Here is a 21254-nt window from a genome sequence, read left to right as displayed (position 1 = left end):
AGACATGTGCAAAACATACTTGATTACCGTTATGTCTGTGATATTAACTAAATGAACTACATGTGTAGATCCATAAAATTTCTAAGTTATGATGACAATTCAAAAAACATGCTCAAAGTTCGTTGGCCCTAAGTGACCTTTGATCTTAATCATGTGACTTGAAACTCGGAAAAGATGTTTAGTGATACACTATTACCCTTATGTCTTGGCTTCATGAACTAGGTCTATATACTTTCTAAGTTATGACAACATTTTAAAAACTTAACCTTGGTTAAGATTTAGATATAGATCCCCCAACATGGTCTAAGTACATTGACTATAAATGACCTTTGACCTAAATCATGTGACCTGAAACTCAGGCAGGATGTTTAGTATTACTTGATTACCCTTATGCCCAATTTACATGAACTAGGTTCATATACTTTCTAGGTTATGATGACATTCCGAAAACTTAACCTTGGTTAAGATTTCAATGTTGACGACGCCGCCGTCGCCGTCACCGTCGGAAAAGCGGCACCTCGCTCTGCTATGCAGGGGAGACAAAAAAAAGATAATTCTGAAGGATACTGAGACTATTTTTCCAATCTTTCTTGCGGGCTTCCACTGATTATTAGTGGTAAGAACGGCTAAATTTTTGCTTAATCCAGATAGGAAAGGAGTGAGCATGTAGCTTTTTTATTTAGATTCTCTTAGAATAATAGAAAATTATTCTGCTGAAACGTCTTAATTATCGTTAATACAAGCAGTATTTCCATGGAACAAGCCACATGATTTGAAAAAGTCGACTACATGGGTCCGTTACAGAAAGCTTAGCAATGATCGTACAACATTATTCTACGTTTGATTTGCATTGACTAAAATGTACAATCAATCGTGAATATCAACCCTACGCTTAATTGCTAACCTTTATGTTACGTGACTCAGGACCACTTTTAAGCCGGTAAGGGAATAGAGTGCACCTTAAGGCTAAAAATCGTTATATGTTGTACACAAAATGGAAACAAATTTAGTATGTACTACCAGATAAACTAAGTTAATCGTCCACTACAGATATCTAAAGAGTACTACGATGGCGGTCTATCTCCTGAGAAGGAATTGGTATTCTTTCTCTTAGAGCATGGAGCTAGGATTGATATAAAGGATAAAGCAGGCAACCTACCGATCGACTATGCAAGGGATGAGTTAGTCAGACAGATGATCTTGTCTAGGTAACTAATGTTGTATAGCCAGATGTAGAAAAGGAGTTTGTTAATGTACATTAAACTTCCTGAAATCATTGATTCACCTGTTCACCCGTTACTATAAGGATGGTTCATGATAGTAGCATGGAATGAAACCATCAGAAAACACATTTCTGTAGTGGTTTTTTGTGGTTTACAGGTGTAAGGTTCTCAAAGTTTCCTTGATAATTTGTTTTATGAAATGTAAATTGAATGCAACTTATTCACATTTTTGTTGCTGAAAACATATCACGTTGTACTTACAATCAGGTAGCAGTGTACCAGATATTATATTTATCCTACTAAATTACATGACATTTTTAAAATTGTGGAAAGTTTGACATTTGTTACTGAAAGATGCATGTTCGATTTTTTGTTGTTATCATTTGCAGATCACCTTCATTGGATTCTACACCGTCTAGTAGAGGTAAGAATATTCCTGAGATTAAAGCATTGAAATTGCTTCCCCTAATCAACCGAATGAAGTACCTATAGTTTATTTAGAGAGACATTTTTGTTCATTTGACACTTTAAGTACCTAGAAATGTTCTTTCCGATTATTATTTATTTTCTTGATTGATTTCCTATGTTCCTATGGGGTCATAGAACAAATTCAGCTTGGTTGCCCAAGCGGCAACTTTAGGCAATTTTGCGAATTTGCATAAATCCAAAATGGCCGCCAAATGCCATTTTGATAAACTTTTGAACGATCCTCTTGCCTCAGAATGATGAGGAATACCCTTTTTTTAAATAGGTTTTTGGGGTATGTAGAACCCATCTCTTTTGTAAGTTTTGCAATATAATTAGGTCAAATTTAGGTCGAATCCAAGATGGCTGCAAGGTCGACGCCATCTTGAAACAAAACACTTATGAACCCTTCGCTCCAGAATGATGAGGAATACCTATTTTAAGGGGTTTTAGAGTGAGTAGAGTCCATTTCGGTTAATAAGTTTGCAATATGGGATCATCCTTAGATCAAATTCAATGTAAATATTGCATGCAGATCAGCCATTATGAATCCTGCCAACAAAGAAATACAAAGAGAGAAAGAAAAAAATGTATCTACCCTCATTTATTGCATTACAACCTATTCAAATAGTGTATGTCAAAATATGGCAGAGGTTGATTTAGTTATTTTGTTTCTTACTCAGCTCAAGCAATGGTAAACACTTCATCTTCGCTGAATGTTGTTTGGTGTGTCACTAGTGGTTCAAAACTGTCGCGATATTATATATGCCTATTCGTTCAGCCTTTGGGAAAAAGCAACATTTTCCAAATTTTAGCAAATCTGAGAAGTTTCTTTATTCACAATCGTCCTCTGCAAGGTATTCAGGGACATCCTCTTCCCCGTTGTATTCACCATCCTGATCTAAAAAAAAGGCCCATATACCATCGTCATCGAAATCCTCCATCTCGACACTTTCGTCATTTCCTGCTTTGACATTGTGACTAAACGTGTATGGATTGCAGCATGTCACTTTATTCTTGCCATAATAGTTATAGCGAGTTCCACCCGCTAGTCATAAGGACTACTTGTCATAATACCCGCTAGGCATAATAGTCGCAACGGTCGTTTTTCATAAGGGTCTACCTTCATAGAGGTCGCTAGTCATAATCAACGATATGGTTCACCATTTATAATCAACGAAGAGGTTCGCTAATCATAATCAAGGAAGAGGGTTGCTAGACATAAGGAGGAGAACGGTTCGTTGATCATAAATGTCGCCAGTCATAAAAGTAGATGAGGGTTACCAGTCATAATAGTAGAAGAGGTTCACCAGTCATAATATCAGAAGAGGGTCGGCTGTCACAATAGTAGATGAGGGTCGCTATTCATAAAAGTAGAAGGGGTTTGCCAGTCATAATAGTAGATGAGGGTCGCAAGTCATAATAGTAGATGAGGGTCGCCAGTCATAATATCAGAAGAGGGTCGGCTGTCACAATAGTAGACGAGGGTCGCTATTCATAAAAGTAGAAGGGGTTTGCCAGTCATAATAGTAGATGAGGGTCGCAAGTCATAATAGTAGATGAGGGTCGCCAGTCATAACAATATGGGGTCGCTAGTCATAATAGTACAAAGGGTTCGCCAGTCATAATATTAAAAAGGGTCGCCAGTCATAATAGTAGATGAGGGGCGCTAGTCATAATAGTACAAGGGGTTCGCCGGTCATTATAGTAGATGAGGGTCGCCCGTCATAATAGTACACTGTTAGAAAATGTATCCTTAAAATAAAAGAAGTTCCTGCAGCAGAGTCTAGACAACACCAGTAATTTTACCAGATTCCGTAATCTTACAGGAAATTGGTATTTGATGTATGGAACCTTACAAATTTCCTTAAATAAAACACCCTTTTCCCCTTTTTAAACAGACCTGTTCTGTTAAATTGCAGAAACATTCCTGTTATATGAATTTACAGAATGATTCTGTTATTGCTTTTTTCTGTAAAATCAGGGTTTTTTTAAACAGTGTAGGTGGGGTTCGCCAGTCATAATAATAGTTGAGGGTCGCTAGCCATAATAGTAGAAGGGGTTCGCCAGTCATGAAAGAAGATGGGCTTCGCCAGTCATAAAAGTAGATGGGGGTCGCCAGCCATAATAGTAGAAGGGGTTCGCCAGTTATAATATTAGAAGAGGGTCGCCATTCGTAATAATAGATGATTGTCGCCAGTCATAATAGTACAAGGGGTTCGCCAGTCATAATAGTAGATGAGGGTCGCCCGTCATGATAGTAGGTGGGGTCCTTCAGTCATAATAGTAGATGAGGGTCGCCAGCCATAATAGTAGAAGGGGTTCGCCAGGCATAATGGTAGAATGGGTTCGCCAGTCATAATAGTAGATGAGGGTCGCCAGTCACAATAGTAGAAGGGGTTCGCCAGTCATGAAAGAAGATGGGCTTCGCCAGTCATAAAAGTAGATGGGGGTCGCCAGCCATAATAGTAGAAGGGGTTCGCCAGATATAATATTAGAAGAGGGTCGCCATTCGTAATAATAGATGACTGTCGTCAGTCATAAAGGTAGAAGGGCTTCGCCAGTCATAAAAGTAGATGGGGGTCGCCAGCCATAATAGTAGAAGGGGTTCGCCAGTTATAATATTAGAAGAGGGTCGCCATTCGTAATAATAGATGATTGTCGCCAGTCAGTAGCGGACCGTGACCCGGAGAAGACAAAGCATTGGAGGGGCACTGTATTGTTTGTGAACAATGCTGTGCTCCCCCTCCCAATGCTTTGTCTCCTCCGGGTCACGGTCCACCAGTGTCGCCAGTCATAATAGTAGAAGGGGTTCGCCGGTCATAATAGTAGGTGGGGTTCGCCAGTCGAAATATTAGGATAGGGTCGCCAGTCATAATATCGCAAGAGAGTCGCCAGTCACAATAGAAGATGAGGGTCGCTAAACATAATCGTAGAAGGGGTTCGCCAGTCATAATAGTAGATGAGGGTCGCCAGTCATAATAGTAGAAGGACTTCGCCAGTCATAAAAGTAGAAGGGGTTCGCCAGTCAAAATAGTAGATGGGGTTTGCCAGTCATAATATTAGGAGAGGGTCGCCAGTCATAATATCAGAAGAGAGTCGCCTGTCACAATAGAAGATGAGGGTCGCTAAACATAATCGTAGAAGGGGGTCGCCAGCCATAATAGTAGAAGGGGTTCGCCAGTTATAATATTAGAAGAGAGTCGCCATTCGTAATAATAGATGATTGTCGCCAGTCATAATAGTACAAGGGGTTCGCCAGTCATAATAGTAGATGAGGGTCGCCCGTCATGATAGTAGGTGGGGTTCGCCAGTCATGAAAGAAGATGGGCTTCGCCAGTCATAAAAGTAGATGGGGGTCGCCAGCCATAATAGTAGAAGGGGTTCGCCAGATATAATATTAGAAGAGGGTCGCCATTCGTAATAATAGATGACTGTCGTCAGTCATAAAGGTAGAAGGGCTTCGCCAGTCATAAAAGTAGATGGGGGTCGCCAGCCATAATAGTAGAAGGGGTTCGCCAGTTATAATATTAGAAGAGGGTCGCCATTCGTAATAATAGATGATTGTCGCCAGTCAGTAGCGGACAGTGACCCGGAGAAGACAAAGCATTGGAGGGGCACTGTATTGTTTGTGAACAATGCTGTGCTCCCCCCCAATGCTTTGTCTCCTCCGGGTCACGGTCCACCAGTGTCGCCAGTCATAATAGTAGAAGGGGTTCGCCGGTCATAATAGTAGGTGGGGTTCGCCAGTCAAAATATTAGGATAGGGTCGCCAGTCATAATATCGCAAGAGAGTCGCCAGTCACAATAGAAGATGAGGGTCGCTAAACATAATCGTAGAAGGGGTTCGCCAGTCATAATAGTAGATGAGGGTCGCCAGTCATAATAGTAGAAGGACTTCGCCAGTCATAAAAGTAGATGGGGGTCGCCAGCCATAATAGTAGAAGGGGTTCGCCAGTCATAATAGTAGAAGGGGTTCGCCAGTCAAAATAGTAGATGGGGTTTGCCAGTCATAATATTAGGAGAGGGTCGCCAGTCATAATATCAGAAGAGAGTCGCCTGTCACAATAGAAGATGAGGGTCGCTAAACATAATCGTAGAAGGGGTTCGCCAGCCATAATAGTAGAAGGGGTTCGCCAGATATAATATTAGAAGAGGGTCGCCATTCGTAATAATAGATGACTGTCGTCAGTCATAAAGGTAGAAGGGCTTCGCCAGTCATAAAAGTAGATGGGGGTCGCCAGCCATAATAGTAGAAGGGGTTCGCCAGTTATAATATTAGAAGAGGGTCGCCATTCGTAATAATAGATGATTGTCGCCAGTCAGTAGCGGACTGTGACCCGGAGAAGACAAAGCATTGGAGGGGCACTGTATTGTTTGTGAACAATGCTGTGCCCCCCCCCCCCAATGCTTTGTCTCCTCCGGGTCACGGTCCACCAGTGTCGCCAGTCATAATAGTAGAAGGGGTACGCCGGTCATAATAGTAGGTGGGGTTCGCCAGTCAAAATATTAGGAGAGGGTCGCCAGTCATAATATCACAAGAGAGTCGCCAGTCACAATAGAAGATGAGGGTCGCTAAACATAATCGTAGAAGGGGTTCGCCAGTCATAATAGTAAATGAGGGTCGCCAGTCATAATATCAGAAGAGAGTCGCCAGTCACAATAGAAGATGAGGGTCGCTAAACATAATCGTAGAAGGGGTTCGCCAGTCATAATAGTAAATGAGGGTCGCCAGTCATAATAGTAGAAGGGCTTCGCCAGTCATAAAAGTAGATGGGGGTCGCCAGCCATAATAGTAGAAGGGGTTCGCCAGTTATAATATTAAAAGGGGTTCGCCAGTCACAATAGAATATGATGGTCGCTAAACATAATCGTAGAAGGGGTTCGCCAGTCATAATAGTAGATGAGGGTCGCCAGTCACAATAGAGGATGATGGTCGCTAAACATAATCGTAGAAGGAGTTCGCCAGTCATAATAGTAGATGAGGGTCGCAAGTCATAATAGTAGAAGGGGTTCGCCAGTCATAATAGTAGAACGGGTTCCCTAGTCATAATAGTAGATAAGGGTCGCTAGTCATAATAGTAAGAGGAGTTCGCCAGTAATAAAGTAGATGACCGGGGTTCGCCAGTCCTGATAGTAGATAAGGGTCGCTAGTCATAATATTAGAAGAGGGTCACCAGTCAGAAAAGTAGAAGGGGTTAGCCAGTCATAATAGTAGATGGGGTTCGCTGGCCCAGTCATAATATTAGAAGAGGGTCGCCAGTCATAATAGCAGATGAGGTCGCTAGTCATAATAGTAGAAGGGGTTCGACAGTTATAATAGCAGATGAGGGCTGCTAGTCATATTTCCGTACCTGTGAACAGTAGCGTGAAGCAATGCTTTCCCAGAATGCGTTTAGAGAATGCACAGAAGGCATCTACATGTACATCCGTACCAGAGCAGATGGGAAAAATCGACCATGCAGCTAAGTGCCAAAACAATCCTAGTCATACAGTCACCTGTCCTGCGCATGTAAGGAGTTTGAATCACCCATCAGCCTGTAAGACAGAAATCCTGATCGACTCAAGACACTGACTTTCCTATCAACAGCACGCACTTGTCTGGTTGTGGTGGACTCCTCACCTACCTTGGATTGACTATATGTCCCTAGTTCCCTTTCACTGGACAAGGAGATAAGCACCAGAATAGGAAAATCTGTCACAGCCATGGCCAAGCTCCTGAACAGAAACAAGTCCTGGAAAACGTACGCCGATCAAGAAAAGCGGCTAAACATCTTCCAGGTCAACTGCCTCGGACGTATCCTGCCCATTAAATGGCGGGACAGAGTGAAAAATATAAGGCCCTTCAGCGTATGTGCATGCTGACATCCCCAGCTTATTCTCGCTCCTTAGTGAAAGATGCCTCATGTGGTTGGGGCATGTTCGCCGCATGAAACTTTGGAAAATCCTAGAAAGGATTCGCCAATGTAAGGTAAGCTGTGTGATTTTTCCCGAGATAGATTAAAGCTGTGTGATTTTTCCCGAGATAGATCACACCTCAGTTATAAACACACCTGCAAACGTGACATAGAATTTGCCGGCATAAACACTATCACCTATGATGATGTAGATGATAGTCGCAATCTATGGAGAGCTACTAAGTACAGGGGTCAAGACGTCATAAAATAATCAGAATGCTACATTGGCAGGCCAAAGACCAAGGAGGAAGGCTAGGGCAGCATCTCTATCTGAACCTGTCTCAGCGCTATCCTCCTTCATTTGTACAAATTTGCTTTAGAGACTGCCACTCAAGAGCGGAGCTATACAGCCACTCTCGGAAATGTATAGCTCGCTACAACATCGTCTTTTGAGACGAACTAATGCACTGTTAGAAAAAAGAGATTTTACAGAAGAAAAAAAAACAACTTATTTTACAGAAAGAACTAACCAAATCATTCTGTAAATTGTTATAACAGGAAAGATTTTTTAAAACAATTTTTCTAGAATTTTACAGAACAGGTCTGTTTTTAAAAAGGGGAAAACAGTCTTATTACAATAATTTCTTTAAAGTTACATACACCAAATATCAATTTTCTGTAATTTTAAACAAATGTATGTTAGATAACACAGTGCAGTAAGATTACAGGTGTTCTCGAGACTCTGCTACAGGAATTTTTATTTTTTTAAGTAGAACTTTTGTGCCTACCTATCATTAAACATTCTGATTAGGAAAAATATGGAGAAATACTTTCAAATTCAAATAAGACTTTAAAGCCTCTTCAATACTGTGGCGGCCCTCCGTCTTGGATCGGGTCCTAGATGCTGGGGGGCCGGCCTGTCCCTTGCCTCTATCACCTTCATCTGTTGATGAATTGCTAGCCATCCTTAATGCGAGCGGTTTCCGTATGGCGTTATGTAGAGACCCGGGCGTGTTCCGTTTTCCCAAAATATATGGGGGTGGAGTGTTGAGAGGTAGTGTGAACAGGTAAAATATATAATTACAGGGGATTTCTATTGGAGCTGTATAATCTCTATGGGAAGGCCTATACTGTAGAAGTCAATCGGATTCCATAGATCACACAGGTTGGAGACGATGATTACATTTGGTTTATGACAACGGTCATAATTTAATTATACATTCAGCATCTCTTACATGTTATCACCATTAACACCGTCACCAATTATCCAGAATTGTATTTGCAGTAGTAGAAATTAAGCGAGCAATGTTCATTTTCAAACCTTTTCTTGATTCAGCCCAGTTGGAGAGGAGCGCAGGGAGTTCTTCGTCCGACTCCGACCTCCGCCAGCGTCGAAGTGACGAGATCACTGCGAAACTCCGCTATTTATAGTCTCCGAGAGCTGCCTTACGCAGTGCGTTGCGTAAGTCGATCATTGAGTTCTAACGCACCAAAAGCTATAGCGCCATCTACGTTAACTGCATTATAACCAAAAACCGTAGCGGACTGGTTCGCTACAATACAAAAGTATGGATGAACATTAAAAGATATAAAAATACACGCGAAATTGATCATAGCCAGAACCTAAAGAGCATTCATTCTAAAGTGAGCAGTTAATGTCGAACGTCTGACAACATCTCCGATCTGACTTCCCCTTGAACTAAAAATTTAGAATAAATAAAAGAAATAAGTATTCTTACTGATATCCCCTTTCATAAGCTTTTACACTATAAGCCTCGGAAAGTAATTTTTCAAGATGGCATTTGGCGGCCATCTTGAATTCGATCTGAAGATTATCCTTTATTGTAAAATAACATCAGAAATTGAATCATCATACCAAATAACTCACGAATAGAGTTATCATTCATGATTCTGGGGGAAAGGGTTTAAAGGTAATATTTCAAGATGGCGTCATCTGGTGGCCATCTTAGATTTGACCTGAAGATGACCTTATATTGCATAATAGATAGCAGAAAGAGATTCTACACACCCCAAAACCCTTAAACAAATGTATTACTCATCATTCTGGGGCAAGGGGTTCAAATTCAATTTTCAAGATGGCATATGGCGGCCATCTTGGATTTGACCTGAAGATTACATTATATTGCAAAAAATAATAATATGAATGGATTCTACACACCCCTTAACCCATAATATGAGTTATTCTTCATCATTTTGGGGCAAAGGGTTCAAAAGTTAGGTTTTTAAGGTGGCATGTGGCGGCCATTTTGAATTTATGCAAATTAGCAAAATTGCCCAAACGGCAACTTTGGGCAACCAAGCTGAATTGTTCTAGGACCCCATATGAACATGAATCAAGAAAAGAGCTTCATCGGAAAAAACATTTCTATGTTCGAAAAATTTCAAATTGACTATATATGAGAGAAAGAAATAGAAGAAAGCATGATATCTAATGAAAACATTACATTTAAATAGAGCATGTTTGAGATAATAGAGCGAAATTGTGAGCCGACGATGGTTAACCCCTGCTTGTGTATAGAATTTTAGAGATTCCCTTTTGGTAATTACGAATTTCTGCATGATTTTGGTAGGAACCTGCTTGAACATAGTTATATACAAAGAACCACAAATAGAAATTAGATAAGAATGATGTCAAGAGAAATAGTATTAAAAATGTATAGGCCTACTCAGTATATCTATGCAAGCAAATAAAATAAGTTTGGGGAAGCGTGATTTAAATCACAATGAACGTACACAGTTATTTGTGTCTGGAAGGGGGAGGGTTATTTACAGGAGCCTCTGTCATTAAACTATTCAAGGGTCAAATGATCGTACATATTTGATTCTAACTATGTTAAAGCATTACATTCATTTATTTAGTTATTTTCTCTTTAATAGCATAGAATGATTAAGAATATTCCAGAATGTCTCAGTAAAGCTTTGTTAGGCATGTTCTTTAATAGGCTGAGTAATATTTGTTATTTATGGAATGTAGACAATAGACTAGTGGCAGTGTAAAGGACTATAGGATAAGTTATGTTGTTCACATTGTTAATTTCACTGAGGTCATTCAAGAGTCTTCTAAAATTAGACTGCTCTAGAAATTGACAGAATGTCCTTTTTGTAGACAATATTAGAAGCTTCCAGAATAGTGAATAATTTGTATATAAGCTGGCAGTTTCTTTAAGGACATCATCACATCAGATCAGAATTCAGTGTTTCAGACCAGACTTTATGTCAGAGCATAGGTTATTTCCAACTGGAATACAACGTTTATCTTCTGTGGAATTATTTGCACGCCATCAATGAACTGTTTGCAGTTACTTTGAGAGAGGAATTCTCAGTTCTCGTCGAGATCATCAAGCTGTTTTAATGAACGCTTTTCAACCCATGGATTGATGAAATCGACTGTTAATCATCATCAACATCGTCTTCACGGACATTTCAACTCATAACAGTTACTCTTGTTATTCATCGTGCTTCAACATCTGTTTCATCATTTCCATCATTGTGAACTTTAATTTAAGGAATTTTCGCCAACCAACTTGGATTTTATCTGGATTTAACTTTGGATTATAATCAAAACTGACATTTCAAGAGATGTAAGATCAATATTTATTCATGTTTTGTTTAGGGATCCACATATGTCCTGTAAAAAAAAGAAAATGAAATCAAATTTAAAACTAAATTTTCATTGGTATTTGTTGCAGTACCGTAACAACTATATTGATACTACTTAACGTTGTAAAAGCAGAGCAGAGAATTTCTTGTAGATTCCTGAATACATTACGCATCGTTTTCAAAAGTAAATTCATGAATAGATTTAAGCATGAGTAAAACATGATAATACTGACAAGCAAATGCAGTATTTGCTATGGTTTCAGTGACTTTGGGTCACAACAAATATACTATATATGTAAATGCTAATTGGATTAATGTAATCTTAGTCCAAAAAGGCAATCAAATTATAAATGAATTGAGCGATTTGAAAGTAAATCCAGGACTGCAAGGAAAACGTCACAAATCATACAAAATATTTCATCTGAAATTGATTGTGGACAATCTAAAATATTTCTCAATTACATCTTGGCTGTGAAACATTTACAGAACATCTCGATAAGATCTTGGTTGTGAACCATCTATACAGTGCGTCCAACAAAAAACGAAACCGAGATTTATCGATGATTTATCATAACTTAATCACAAATACAATAAACAAATGACCTACCATTGTAAAGCTTAAAATCTCCTCTTTCATCTGATATTACTAAGATTATTCCCCTTTCACGCATGAGTGAGCAAAGACAATTTGAAAAAGGATACCAAAAACTCATTTGGTGGGGGGTATCTGAATTTCAAAAAGAAAATCACATGCCTAAAAAGTTCAATATCTGCTCTTTTATTTGATACCTCAATTACTTAAAATGGTTAAGAAATAACAAAGTTCTGGTCATTTGAAAAAAGGCTTGATTTTCAATAATTTCATAAAATGAAGAGGTTTTACAGGCTAGCATTCAAACTCACTCGACACTCCGTTTTGTTGACGATCAGCCATGCATTAAGTCTTAACCGTGCGATAGCTTCTGTAGGAAACCGGTGAAAAGGCTTATTATAATCACTCGTGTCGCGGGCAGGTTGGCACTCACTCGGGTCGTGTTCAAAATCACGCGGGTTTTGGATTTGGGGCGATTTTTTTATTTCGATGCGATTTTTTTTCCAACGGTGTCTTCAATGGGACAAACACGCTGGGAAAATAAAATGAAATTGAAATTCGAGTTTCGTTTTAAGCCGGCAAGTGCCTTAAATAAAATGCACTCGCCTACTGTTTTAACATCACAAACAAGCAAATCAGCCATATCCTGACTTCTACTGTGTCCTATACGAGGACTCCGAGTCGGAACTTGCCATATCTGCCATATCGATATTAAATCGTCATTCCCATGGGCGCACATGCCTGCATGAAATGGCCCCAAAGCGGGACCCGGTTGCGGTCGGACACGACGTGCATCGGTAGCATGGAGCAAGCTAACGTGAGTCGAGCCGAGTTAGATCCCACGTTACAGTGCCAGTCAGTCCGCAGCTCGTCCGGAAGTATTTTATTCAGCGGTATGCATAGCCAGCCATCCGTGGTTTAATGCATATATATATATACGTCATTAGACCAAAAGCTTCGGTCTCTGTTATGTTTGTTGTTCCGCTGAACTCCGTTGGCTCCACTCACCAATACAGAGACCGAAGTTCTAGCTCGATCTGTACAGGGACTCAATGGCCATAAGTTTATGTATTAAGTTCCAATAAAACAGGGAAGTGAAGTTGCGCGACAGCCGAAGTAATTAGTCACTGTTTTCCCCCCCTTTTAAGTTTATTTTCCCCCGTTTTTTGGTGTATTTTAGGACAAAACTGAATAATAATCTTTATTTTGGTACAGTTCTTTTCATATATATTTTTATGAAATAAAGACAAAAATCGATGAGCCCCGTCTGGTGGATTTTGCATTGTTTCAGTTTTCGGTTTTAGTTTAGTTTATTTCACTTCCATTTTCTGATAATAAACATAACGAACATATATGTATGAATGTACATAACAGAATAAGTGTCCTAAGAATACTTCAATAACTAATTAACAAATTCGTAGGAAATAGTCGGAGTATATATAATTCTTTTTGTTCCAAACACATTTTGATAATTAGACAAATTATAGATTACAGTTAGCATGTGAAAATGAAAATGAGGGACTTATTAAAAAGCAAAGCTTGTAATAGTAAGTCCCTTGGGATAAATTTATAGTTATCTTAATCGTATGTAAGTAAAAGTAAAGTAGGACAATCTTGACCATATATGAAGAACATTGTTAACCCCCTAATGGTGGCTGCACGATAGCGAGCCGTCTGTGTACGAGGAGAAATAAAAATGTTAAAAAACTCCTCGAAACAGACGGCTGCCAGCTGTCTAATGCGTAATGAGCTTTGAGGACGATCTTTCCGATAGGCGTTTTAAAATTTTGCTCTTAATTATTGTCCATTTCTCATAAAATGTGTCTTATTTTATAGATAAAATGGCCATATCGTGTTTTAAGTAACTGGAGACCTAACAAATTCCCTACCTAAATTCTCGAGACATTGCATTAGGTGATGTGCTTGATTGATCTTCTTTGGGCTCGCGTGCGAAACGTATACGTTGAGCTGAACGGGGATCAGTCTTTCTCTCTGTCTCTCCTACCTTTCCGAAATTAAAACGGTCCATCGATCGGACACAGTTATTTAGACGCAGGAATAATAATGCTCTGACAACCAAACTAACTTCTCGTCAGCGTCGGTAAAGATGTGAATGGGCTTTTAAAACTAATACTAAAACTGATCTAAAATTGATCTTAGATCGATTTTAAAATTGATTTTGAAAATCGATTTTAAATCAATTTTAAAATCGTTATTGTACCTGTTCTAATTAACATATTTTAAAATCGGCTCCCGATTTAACGGCAATCGTCGATCACCTGCCGATCTTCGATCATGCCCCTTGAAGGAAAAAATTGGATATAAAAAATCGGCGAAGATCTAGTTACAGTGCATGATCGTTCAATACATATTTCAATATTTTTTTTGAGGTGCTAGCTATTTAGAGGTTGCATTAATCAGGGAGAAAGACGCGGTATCATCTCTGACGATGTTTACGAGGATAGATTATCTTCTCTTCAACCTCGTGGTGATAGCGAACGCCGCCGTGAACTTTAAAGGTCGTATTACCGACGGACATCATTGCGCTAATCTCTTACCTCCTTTATGATGATAGACAACTTCTCTTCAACCTCGTGGTGATAGCAGACCCAGCCGTGAACTTTTAAAGATCGTACTACTGACGGAGCTAATTGCGTTACTCTCTTAAATCGTTTATGATGATATACATTTTCTCTTCAATCTCAATTTATTTGTCTTTGCAACTTCGTCGGGAGATGCTTCTTTTATATTTCTTCTTTGATATCAAAAGTTCATTTTTAAAGATAGTAATAAATTGATTTGAAAACGCTAGCTCCCCAAAGCATTTTAATATCATGTTCCGAATCATCGCGCGTGCTTGCGACTTCTACTATACATTTTAATTGCACGTGCGACTTTAAGATGATGCGTTGTATGAGATCAAGAGATCATTCCAACAATTCTAAATCGCTAGCACCTAAAAAATACTTATAAAAGATGTCCCGCCGATCGTTCATTAACCTGGGATCTATGAGAATTATTTTCATTTTATTTTCCTTTGCGACTTTATTCGGAAGATGCGTCTTTCGTTTATCTTTCTAATAAAAATCACTCGGTTTATTTTAAAGCAGTAACGCCTCAAAACCCCTTGAAAACATGTTCCACACGATCGCGCATGTTGGCGACTTCCATTCCAATGCATTCGTCTTTGTGACTTTGAAAGGAAGATGCGCGCGACCGCGAACAAAATTTTGATGTATTCCTTTGTTTTTAAACATCGCCTATTCGATTTTCGATTCGATTTTCGAAGCTTAACTGTCGATCCGATTATCGATCTGATATGATTTTTGATCCGATTTACAACAAAGACTGAGTCTTGTCCCTCCTCTTCAAAACCACTCTGCCCATTTTAAACAGTTATAATTCTAATTTCAATCCTTATTATTTAGTCCTCCTTTAGGGCTCCTTCTTTGGGATTTTAATGTTTTTTTTAATACAGGGAGAGCCCTAAAGGAGGAGAAAATAACAGGGATTGACAAGGTGATCGCGTGGCTGGCCAACTGTCTTAAAAAATGTTTGAGTTTTTGAAATCAATTTAAGATACGATTTTAAAATCGATTTTAGAATTGTCTAAAAGTTGCAGAGTGGTTTTGAAAGAAGGAGGAGAGAAAAGAGGGGTTGATGGAATAATTAAGACAGGTATAATTACGATTTCAAAATTGATTTTATAATCGATTTAAGTTCAATTTTAGATCAGTTTTAGTATTAGTTTTAAAAGCCCATTCACATTTTTACTGATGCTGATGAGAAGTTAGTTTGGTTGTCAGAGCAATATTTGTCCTGCGTCTTAACTGTGTCCGAGGGACTGTTTTAATTTCGGAAGGAGAGACAGAGAGAGAGAGAGAGAGAAATAATTTTAGGTGGGGAATTGTTTTGGTCTCCAGTTACTTAAAACACGATATGGTCCTTTTATCTATAAAATAAGACAAATTTTATGAGAAATTTACAATTCTATGAGCAACATTTTAAAACGCCCATCGGAAAGATCGTCTTCACAGCTCATTACGTATATGCATTAAACCACGGATGGCTATGCATACCGCTGAATAAAATACTTTCGGACGGCTACTGACTGGCACTGTATAACGTACGTTGGATCTACCTCGGCTCGACTCACGTTAGCTTGCTCCATGCTACCGATGCACGTCGTGTCCGACCGCGGCCGGGTCCCGCCTTGGGGCCATTACATGCAGGCATATCCGCATATGGGAATGATGCGATGTAATATCGATGTGGCAGATATGGCAAGTTCCGACTCGGAGTCCTCGTATAGGACACAGTAGAAGTCCGGATCTATTCTAATTTAGTTGAGCCACATTGTTAATTTGCTTGTTTGTTATGTTAAAACAGTAGTCGAGTACATCTTATTTAAGGCACTTGCCAGCTTAAAACGAAACTCGCATTTCAATTTCATTTTATTTTCCCAGCGTATTTGTCCCATTGAAGACACCGTAAAAGAAAAATCGAATCGAAATAAAAAAAAAATCGTCAAAAATCCAAAACCTGAGTGATTTCGAACGCGACCCGAGTGGTTATAATAAGCCGGCGAAAACACGCTTATTTAATGAAATAATGGCAATCCAAACTTTTTTAATTCTGGACCGTTTTTTGTGATTAAGGTATCAAATATATATTGAACTCTTTAGGCACGTGATTTTCTTTTTTAAATACAGATACCCCCCGCCAAATGAGTTTTTGGTATCCTTTCTTCAAATTGTTTCTGCTCACTCATGCGTGAATGAGGAATAATCTAAATAATATTAGATGAAAGAGGAGATTCTAAGCTTTACATTGATAGGTCATTTGTCTATTGTATTTATGATTAAGTTATGATAAATCATCGCTAAATCTCGGTGTTTTTTTGTGGGACGCACTATATAATGCATCTAAATAATCTTGTTTGTGATCAATCTTGAATACAGATCTTGGTCGTCAGTCTACAATAAGATCCAGGTTGTGAACCAAGTATTTTAGATCTTATTTGTTATATTTGTTGTGATCAAACTGCAAGAAAGATTTTGGTTGTGAACAATCTATAATGATAATGCATCACATCAAGATCCTAGTTGTGATCAATCTACAATGTAGATCCTGATTGTAGTAAATCCACATGAAGGAACCCGGTTGTGATCAATCTTCAATGTGATCAATCTTAGTTGTGATCAAACTGCAATAAAGATCTTGGTTGTGAACAATCGATAATAATAATGCATCACATCAAGATCTTAGTTGTGATTAATCTACAATATAGATCTTTATTTTAATAAATCCACATTCAAGAGCCTGGTTATGATCAATCTTCAGTACAGATCTTGTCTGTGTTCAATCTATAAAAAGATCCTGGTTGTGAACCATCTATAAATAATGCATCTCCATTAGATATTGACTTTGATCAATATACAAGTAGATCTTGGCTGTTATCAATCTACCATACACATCTCGGTTGTAAAAAACTCAAATGAAAATACATTTCAATAAGATCCTGGTTGTGATTAAATTACAATATAGATGTTTATAGTGATCAATTTACAATATATTCCAATAAGATCTTGATAGTGAATAACCTGAAATGTATCTCATTAGAAACTAAATCATGAATAATCTGAAATATATTTCATTAACATGATTAAGATCTTGATTGTGAATAATCTGAAATATAATTCATTAAGATTTTGATTGTAAGCAAATTACAAACATCTCACTAAGATTGTAGGTGTGATCAACCTTCAACATGTTCAATACTACTCAACGACATCTTGGTTGCAAATTGTAATAAATCTCAATTAGAACTTGGCTGGTATCAATCAACAATATAGATTTTTATTTCCATCAGTCTGCAATACATCTCAAAAGGATCTTAGGCGTTGTGTGTGATCAATCTACAATACATCTCAATCATTGGGTATGATCAATCTTCAATACAGATGTAGAATATATTTCAATAACAGTTTCCTTGTGGATAGATTGCGGCATGCTTTGGACAATTTATAGCGTATCAAAGAGATCATGGTTGTGATCAAAGTACAATGTGTCATATTAGGTGTGATCACTTTATAAAGTATCTTGTCAGGATCTTTGATGTGATTTATTCATAACGCACGTCAATAACAGTTTGGGGATTTTAGTGAACCGATCATGATACGTTTTATAAGGTATCCTTATGATCAATTTCGAATACATCATTATTTAGACTATAAGCTGTAATCAAATTTACCCGTTGATTTCACAGAGCACTTGAATAAGATTGTCGATCACGGGTGTTCAAAATTTTGTAAAACGTATGTTATTTGAAACTATATTTTAAAACTTACGACGATCAATACAAGTAACCTCTCGAATGTAAATGACAAAAAACATCTGAAGTTTCAATCAATTCATAACGCACTCCAAATTGTTTTGGCATTGATCAATTCCTTAGGAAATTTCAATAAATCCCTGTATGTGTATAGATCATACTATATACGAATCACTGGGAGTTGTTAATATATTTTTACATGAGCGTGTAGGTAATGTTATAAGCTACCCTCTTAGTGAATGTTACGGACATATTTTATATTATGCTTCAGTGAGCACCGGTAGAATGCAAAATTGTCACTTTTTAAAAGTCACAAGCAAAATATCATGACTTTGATTCCAGTTTATTGGAACGAATTCCACATTTTCATCATGAAAAATAGTCAAAAGGCTTGTAAAAGGTACTTTCTTAAAGACGATACAACTTTTTTTGCTAAATTTCACGGTTGAATAAACACAGTCAAAATTTGCCATTAATGGAATTTTTACACATTTCTATCGATGAAAATGATCGAACATGATGACAATTATTTTGGGGAAGAGTATTTTCAACAATATTCATCATTTCACGGCTCAATGAACATGTAATGGAAACAAAAAATACGATTTTCAAATATCATTGGCAAGTAATTCTTCAATTTGGTAACTGAAATTATTTTCTCAACCTTTTTCGTGATGTTCGTGACCAATTAACATGTTTCAATGATTCAAAGGCGTTTAGTTAAGCATTTACGCTTGAATGAACATGTGGAATGTGATAAGCTCTTTTTTACGTTATTGGAAAAAATGAAATTGCTAACTATGGATATCTGTCACAAACCTTCTTGAAAAGTTAATTTAATTGGATTTTTATGAAAATCCCGATATTTAATGCTTCAGTGAGCACACAACATTCGAAAATTATGCAAATGAGAAGAAAGTTCAAGGCCTTGGCCCCGCTCTGTGCCGTATCGAATGGTTATTCGAGTGTGCGAGCCCTTTGGATAGTGTTATACTGAAGCCATGTGCGAAGAAATTATTGGCAGAAGTAACAAAAACCGTCTATGAAACAAACCCTTATTTCACTTTTGTTAAAATTTTGGCTTCCTCTCTCATAGACATTGTGTACACTATGAGCGCATATTTTTGAGAATAAGTAATCCCTATTCAATATGGTGGAACTTTTTTTCAAAGCTATCTTTAGCACCATCATTTGGCAGTAATGTTTATCAACCTTTGGGCAGAATTCTATGCAAAAATGAAATCGATTTGTTTGTTTATGGATGAGTGAGCACGCCTCAAAGGGGGAAAGGGGGCATTCTTAATGTCACAGACTCATTTTTAGGGGTTATAAAGTGAATAATGGGGGCAAATTCGGTTTCAGGTGTAACTTTTTAATAATTCGTGTTGTTTTTATCAACCATCATTTTTATCACCACACACTTTCCGAACTTTTACACTGTCATGGTTGAGTGAGCACACTCGAAAACTTGGGAATTAATACTCAATTTACTGCATAAATGTATTCTTTTCCTAACAATTTTCCGGATCAGTTGAATTTATAGAAAAACAAGTGGTGGATCCAGAATTTGAGAGTGGGGAGGTGTCGAGAAATTGGGGGAAGGGAGCCACTAACATTTTCCGATTTTAACATGTTTTAACAAGTTACAAAGGATACTACCATAAACCCATATGAGAGGATGCGTCATCACAAAAACAATGTGCTCACTCAACCATGAACATACGTTATCAACATTTTGTGTGGAGTGGCTAAACGATGGATAGTAAAACAACATTATTGCCATAAAATTCACCAAAAAACAACCTTTGCCCAACTTTGTATTTACACAATCTGAAAAACGACTCCTGTGACTTTCAAAAATTGTCATTTTTTATTTAGTCTTTGATTACTCATGCATGACCCAATCGATCAATCTCATTTTCCCCCAGGAGTTGCCTAATGAGTGTAAAAAATCACCTACGAAATATTATGTCTCAAAATTATTCCGTTCGAAAGTTACAGCATTTTGACTTAGGGGGGACTTACTTTTTTTGTTGTGTATATATTCATAGAAAATTACGCGATTGCCTGCATAGCATTAAGAGCTTAGTATGATCATGGACCTATGAAAAGATGGACGATTAACGCGAGCATTTCTTTGACCCAATGATAGTCACCGTCACCTGGTTATGCGCATCTTAATGAGAACATACAGGTGTTGTAACAATAGCAATTACCATGACTACCAAGGGTATCTGATCACTCAAAGACGGAACAGTTTCCCGGTCTTGACTTTTGTTGGCTGATCCCCTGTTTCAGTATGTGCCTTTCAGTCAATTTGCTTCATATATGGATCAGCAAACTTGAGAAGCAGACGATTTTTATGATATAAAATATGATATTATTCGATCCGCTAACTACCGCTCACACATAAGGACCTCAATAACATTGAAAGATACACGATCTACACATGTTATGTGCCACGTATATCTGGAATATTATGGAGAAACTTGGGAAAATTGAATTTTAAATGGTAAACAATCAATCACAATATTGCCTCTATATCAAAATATGCAGACATTTCCCCAAATAAAACACATGGAACTAAGATTAACAAAGGTAAACAAAAACTGCACATCGATTATCCATTATTTCATTGATTTTCTATCAACTGCACATATAATTTGTGAAATATAAATGTCCAATAACGAACTAATTCAGTCCCTTCTCACGGTGACGATCATAGGACCAAAGAAGACTAGTATGAAGAGAATGTTATTCAGATGACAATTACCGTCACCTGTTAGTGAATTCATTATCTAAGCGATGAATGTCCATCTCTTCATAGGTCCATGGTATGATCCTGCTTAAATGTCAGAAGGAGCGTTGTTTCAGAAGAGTGTGTGATGCAAAATGTCGTCATCTACTTCGAGGTTTTGCAGGATACAAAATAATGTAATACTAGGGGAAGGCGGGGTAAGTTAAGCATACGGGCAAGTTGAGCCACCAACCCAGACCAATAATGAATGAGTCAGACATTGTGGTGGTGTCATGCATTGATAACCCATCAGCGGCGTAACAGGGGTCGGTGGCCAGGGGGGGGGGGGCAAGAGCCAAAAATTTCCCGGTCATATCATGGAACA

At 38.1% G+C, this 21254-nt stretch overlaps 1 protein-coding gene across 1 annotated transcript in view; it reads left to right on the top strand.

The window, feature by feature from the left end:
* Positions 1 to 21254, top strand: part of LOC135154354 (serine/threonine-protein phosphatase 6 regulatory ankyrin repeat subunit B-like) — a 46197-nt gene that overhangs the window by 3462 nt on the left and 21481 nt on the right. The window contains exons 2-3 of the mRNA XM_064100491.1: positions 1051 to 1208; positions 1613 to 1647. Coding sequence (XP_063956561.1) covers positions 1051 to 1208; positions 1613 to 1647 — 193 coding nt within the window. The remainder of the gene's footprint in view (positions 1 to 1050; positions 1209 to 1612; positions 1648 to 21254) is intronic.

The sequence above is a fragment of the Lytechinus pictus genome, chromosome 6 (assembly GCF_037042905.1).
Source record: "Lytechinus pictus isolate F3 Inbred chromosome 6, Lp3.0, whole genome shotgun sequence".
NCBI lineage: Eukaryota > Metazoa > Echinodermata > Echinoidea > Temnopleuroida > Toxopneustidae > Lytechinus > Lytechinus pictus.
The sequence above is the reverse complement of the archived record's forward strand: the minus strand, read 5'-3'. Positions and strand labels throughout refer to the sequence as shown.